Source organism: Asparagus officinalis, chromosome 8 (assembly GCF_001876935.1).
Source record: "Asparagus officinalis chromosome 8, Aspof.V1, whole genome shotgun sequence".
In the NCBI taxonomy this organism is placed as follows: Eukaryota; Viridiplantae; Streptophyta; class Magnoliopsida; order Asparagales; family Asparagaceae; genus Asparagus; species Asparagus officinalis.
The window spans coordinates 122,714,886-122,720,453 of record NC_033801.1 but is presented as its reverse complement, the minus strand read 5'-3'; the positions used below and the strand labels follow the sequence as shown (position 1 = coordinate 122,720,453).

At 35.5% G+C, this 5,568-nt stretch overlaps 2 protein-coding genes across 3 annotated transcripts in view; one reads left to right on the top strand and one right to left on the bottom strand.

The window, feature by feature from the left end:
• Positions 1–3,244, top strand: part of LOC109820483 (membrane magnesium transporter) — a 4,447-nt gene extending 1,203 nt beyond the window's left edge. Inside the window, exon 4 of the mRNA XM_020386632.1 lies at positions 2,858–3,244. Within this exon, the coding sequence (XP_020242221.1) occupies positions 2,858–2,951 (94 nt within the window). The 3' untranslated portion in view covers positions 2,952–3,244. The remainder of the gene's footprint in view (positions 1–2,857) is intronic.
• Positions 3,826–5,568, bottom strand: part of LOC109822638 (autophagy-related protein 8i-like) — a 2,520-nt gene continuing 777 nt past the window's right edge. For both annotated transcript variants that reach the window (XM_020388867.1, XM_020388869.1), the window contains exons 3-5: positions 4,872–4,924; positions 4,214–4,332; positions 3,826–4,117 (exon numbers count right to left, since the gene is read on the bottom strand). In XM_020388867.1, coding sequence (XP_020244456.1) covers positions 4,029–4,117; positions 4,214–4,332; positions 4,872–4,924 — 261 coding nt within the window. In that variant the 3' untranslated portion in view covers positions 3,826–4,028. The remainder of the gene's footprint in view (positions 4,118–4,213; positions 4,333–4,871; positions 4,925–5,568) is intronic.

Sequence of the window (5,568 nt, the reverse complement as noted above, 5' to 3'; positions counted from 1 at the left end):
GTGAAAGTCTTCACTTGGATGTAGAATTTATTCCTACTAGAGTTCCAAGAACTAACGATAGAAGACTAAAAAACTCTAAGCTACTTCCCACTATTAAATAGGATCGCTTGTAGTTAGGATGACATCTAGGTTTTGCAATTGGAGATATGGTTCTGCTAGGATGATCTTGCACATTACTTAGGAGATCACTTAAATTTTGATATAATTTTTTAAATAGATCGAACCAGCGTTACATGAATATGGAATCAGGTATCAACTGTCTCGGTATCTTGGGATGTTGGATATGGGAGCCTTCCAATAATTTAACATGCGGACAACGTTTTGTTTCGTTGACGTGCAATAAAATTGGTAGATAGATGTGTATAATGAGCGGATGACCAAAGAAGGGCAGAGTTCAACATTGTCTATGTAGATGTTTATTCATCAATCTAGAGTTAATATCAACGTGAAGCTTGCAAGGCAATTATAACACTGTCAGAGTTTCATTACACTAGCTTGCACGACAAAAGCTTAAATTTTGAAGTGCCCAGACTCCGGATAACACTAGCTCAGCCAATAGTATTCCTTTCAGACAAGATGCAAGAGCGTGTAGTTAGATCATTAATCTGTAGTATGCAGTGAATAACATGGTATGGAGTCGGAGAGAAGTTAGATGCTAACCACTACTGTTAGAAGAGGGATTATGGATCATATGTAAAAGATAGAAGAGGCAATTAGAACGCATCAGACCTTGAATATTACAATTAAACAGAAGCAATGAGGAGACCTCATGTTTTCACATGTGAAAGCTCTCCATCCAAAGCCAACATCACCGATGTCAAAGCTTTCTTCTTCATAGACGTCATGATTAGAACCATACAAAGAACAATTGGTACAATGAGTTCTAGTTCTAGATTCAAAGTAAAATGCAGATCCAAATTTATCTCCAAAATCCAATCTAGCGGTGACAAAGAAATTAATTCCATAAGGGGAACTGAGCAGTAGATTCATTTGATTCACCTAACTCAAGCATGGATTTAACTAATTGAGACCCCCACATGATTTATTAATCGACTCCTATACCAACCTGATGGAACCGAGCAGTTGATTCATTTGATCCACCTAAGTCAAGCTCAGATTTAACAAATTGAGAGCCCCCACATGATTGATGGCATTAATACAACCTGACAGTCGGTGCAATCCATTGAAGTATATTATGCAATCTTGAGCCCTTATGGCAATTGGATTATAACCTTTAACAATGAAGAAGTGATGGTGGAAGCTCTTTGAGTTGCAAAGAAAGGAACTTGACCGGAGTCAAGCTCTGTCAGCTAGGGGGAGTTGTTGCAGATTTCAACACCACTCATGAGCACGCTCAATTGAAATGTAGACATGTTCATTTAGTTTATTGGAGTAGTAATGCTGAAGGTTTTGTTAGATAAGGTTGCTCAATTTAGTTATTGTCAAAGTCTCTGTTTCATCATGTTCTGTTACAAATACCCTTGATTTGTGTCCTTTGTGTGGGCTAAATCTTATTGTTTATATAGCGAAGAACGAACAAAGATTGGGTTTAAAAGCTAGGAATACATTGCCTTATGTATCTCATCTCCTTTCTTCTAAATAATTTAGATTCCCTATATTTTCCCCGTTTTCTTCTGTTTCCGATCTGGACATTAAAGAGATATCTACCAAGCCTCTACTTTCAGTTGTTACTTTACCTTGCTTTCCTCTTCAACCAACCGGTGTAGCAATCAAAGAATACGAAAATATCTGTTAGTGTGGTTTTTAGATCCAAGGTTAAATCAATTTCACAACTAACATATGGAAGGTTGTGGTAGCTCATGCTACTATAGTGCTTAGAGTTCAAGCAGCAGAGGAAAAAAGGTGGGGGGGGATTAATTGATCAACTTCAATTGAATATTATATAGATATGGTTTCAATTTATTGGTAGAAAAACCTTGAACTATTACTCAGAGACTCGAGAAAGTTAAAATGCATGATAAGCATGGAAATATGTCATGATATGGTTCCTAACAACAGAGTTTCTGATTCACATCACATGAAAGACAAATGCATGGTATCACTGATAGTGCACATCCATTTAGAAGGAAAGCTAATAAACTTTAGGCGGTGGCGAATTACTTTATCTGTCTTACATCCATCCTCTTTGTGCATCTTAAGTTTTTTTGTTGAAGTTCTTCCTCTCTCCATTTTCTTCCATGTTTTCATATCTCCATCCTCTAGCTCATGGAAATCTTATAGCACTTCTCGTAGTTGGATGTAGGTCTTCTAAATTTCTGAGACCCATCACAAATACCCAGTGCCAGGCAGAATCATAATACTTGTTGTGTACATTTTTATTTGACGACATATTAAAGACTCTTAAAATTGGGAGATATTTAACATCACATATACAAAATTTTAGCATATTGGTAATCAAATTCCATGAAATAAATCATTATTACTTTGATGGAACTTTCAGTATCATTAACATGCACTGCGATAGGTATTTCATACACTTAGGTTATGGACAAAGGAGTAATCTGAGTCCACTTGGTCCTTGCATATTCAAACAGAATAATCTATAAAATTTGGGTGCATTTGCCTATAATTAAGCAAAACTGATAACCTTTCTAAGTTTAGTCATCTTCAAGACTGTTTTTAGATGATTCGCTTTCAAATGCTTTGTCTTAGATCATAACCGATAAACATGATCTTATTCATTTATGCAATACCCATCATTTCACTTCATAACTACCATTTCTCTTCTGTACGTATTGTATCACAGGTACCTACTAGCTCATTTCGTATACATTAATATATGTTTATTCATAATGGAAAGCGTTCTACTTTCCCACTTCCTCTTTGTGAAATGCAGGATTGTGTCTCTACCATCCAATTTGGACTTCATGATCTTCAATCACCGTGGCAAAGCGTTGCCGTCAAATTCGGAACTGAAACTGAAAATCTAGAAACCTCGCAGGAATTTGTGCTTAAAAGGATTGCTTAAAGATTCTCAAGCTTGAGGAGGGCATCCTATATTTGGATATAGCTTATCAGTGAGAAATCTGTGTTTAGACTGGTTTGTTACTAGGAACTACACTGTTTATTTGCAGGCATCCTTGGAGGGAGCAATGTTACATTTGGGTTTTGTAAACTTTAATTTCCTGATCCTGTGACAGTTTGTACTAGATGATACTGATCATGCCCCTTGAAACTTTGTTTACTCAAACTTCTTGCAAATTTTTTCTTCTTGCGCATCAAACTTTGGTTTGGGGATTTTCGCCCTTACTCGTATGTTAAATCAGTGTTGTAATATTCAATTTATCCCAAACATAGTATAAGATAAGCATCTCATAGTCATTGTTCTCTTCTTTTGAATGTAACCAAAACTTAATATACAATGAAGTGAAACTTCGTCTCTCTTATCTTAAATGTAACTAAACTAATATAGAATGAAATTAAACTAGCATGCAGTGGTAATTAATTTTTATTGACAAATATGGCAACCCAGAATTTGCTCAGATGTGAATCTTTTAGCAAACAGGTTGAAATTTTGTTTGTGCAAGTTGGATTGATCCCCGGGGGGAAAAGCCTTCGGCATATCAATCCAGACCATAAATAGGGTGGGTTTGTTCTCTAAGCCGGCCGTACCTAATTATGCATTCATCACAAGTACATATTCGTTTTGTTGACGTGAATTGAACCAGCACATCAAAGCATACTGATGTATAACTTAAACCAAAGGGAAATGTTAAAAAGAACAGAAACGAAAAGAAAATCAAAGTATAAACTGATGCGTCACTGATGAGTTTCGTATCTAAATAAGATATGAAGAGCATACAGTCGAGGAAATTCTCCGTTTACACAACCATAAAGAATATCAAAGTCTTGATCGACGCATACCAGAAATATCTACACACAAATCAGAGAGATAACGTATATAAGAAGAAATGTCTTCTTCAATGTCGATAAGGAGGTTATCTTACAGGAACTATACATTTATATATACATATATCTTAAGATTACTGAATGCCACCAGATTATGCTCATCCGAATGTCTTCTCGCTGCTGTAGCACATGTACAAGAACCCATCCTCATCTTTGTACGACTCGTATATCGAGTACATGAGACTTGCTGTGAAGTAAATGACAAAAGGCAGCTATTCAATTTCTATCATCACATAATGTGTCGAGGGAAATTAGAGAGAGATGTCATTGAGAGGATGGATACCTGTTTGAGGTAAAGTGTCATTAATGAATACAAAGAGTGCTCTCCCAGAAGCAAGATGCAGCCTACACCTCAGGATGTGAATGAACTGGCCTACTGACATGTCTCTAGGAACCAAATATCTGCAGCAGGAGAGTATATTATATAAATGTATTGCATTTTCGGTGCAATAAGTAAGTTGCTCAGCAGAAAAATTTGGAAGCAGCTATAGTTGATCGTAAAAGAGCCAAAAGAACAGGAAATCTATTTCATAAGAATAGTAGTCATCCTTTCCTGAATTTGATTATAAAAAAAACACATGCTTCCATGCATTTCCTCAGAAATGAGAGTTGGAAAATAATATACACCATGGAAGCTAAGTAGTAATAATTCATCATAGAATCCACATGGCTGGCTGTCCATACCTCATTAGTCCCTATGTCTTCCCTCTCATTAAAAGTATACCAACTGTTTCAAAAAGAATAATCTTATCCTCTTCTTGTTGAGAAATGTCAATTTAGGCTCAGGCATCAATAGTTATTCTTATACACATATTAAAGAGAAAAGAGTAGAGAGGGTAAACATGTTTAATTATTTCAACTCCTGAAAAGAGATGGAAAAGTTACTAGAGTACAGAGAGTATATGATTTGAAGTCAAAGCAAGTCAAGAGTTCCGACTCACTTTCTCTTCTCCATCTCAGGAAGATCGCTCCTTGAAAATCTTTCTGCAATTACCTTAAAAAGACAAGTGAAAAATACAAATCAAAATTATACACCAACAAGAAAATAAAAGATAATAAAGTTTATTAAGCAATCTTGATATACACGCATTTCAATCATATTTAGCGTAATCACAGAGTTCAGAAATACGTAGTGCACTGCTCTCTTATTATAGTCTTTATCCCATATGAACATTCTCCCATATAAACAATCTGTCTACCACCAAAGTTACCGAAAAGAAAAAAAATAACAATGCAATGAACATGTAAAAGCAGCTAATAAAAAATCTGATAACTCGAGAAGCACATAATATCTGAATTAAACTAGCTGTTGAAACTATAAAACACATGCTGTGATAACTCTAGAAAAGCATCAAATAAAAGCTAAGAGCATCAAATAACATGTTAGCACAAAGAAATACTATGTCAATTGTCAAAGCACTTCTGTGCTTGTTCAAATAGAAATTTAGGGGCCATCTTAAGAAAGCGAGGAGAAATTTCCCTTCTTTGAAATTTTTGCCTCGTAATTAGGTTCACATGTTAAGATAAACAGATCATAGTTGAGATAAGTGACACAGCATCAATATATTTACAGTTAAACCCCCATGAACTTTCAGTGTTTTACAGCAAACCCACATGAACTTTCAAAATCACACTAAT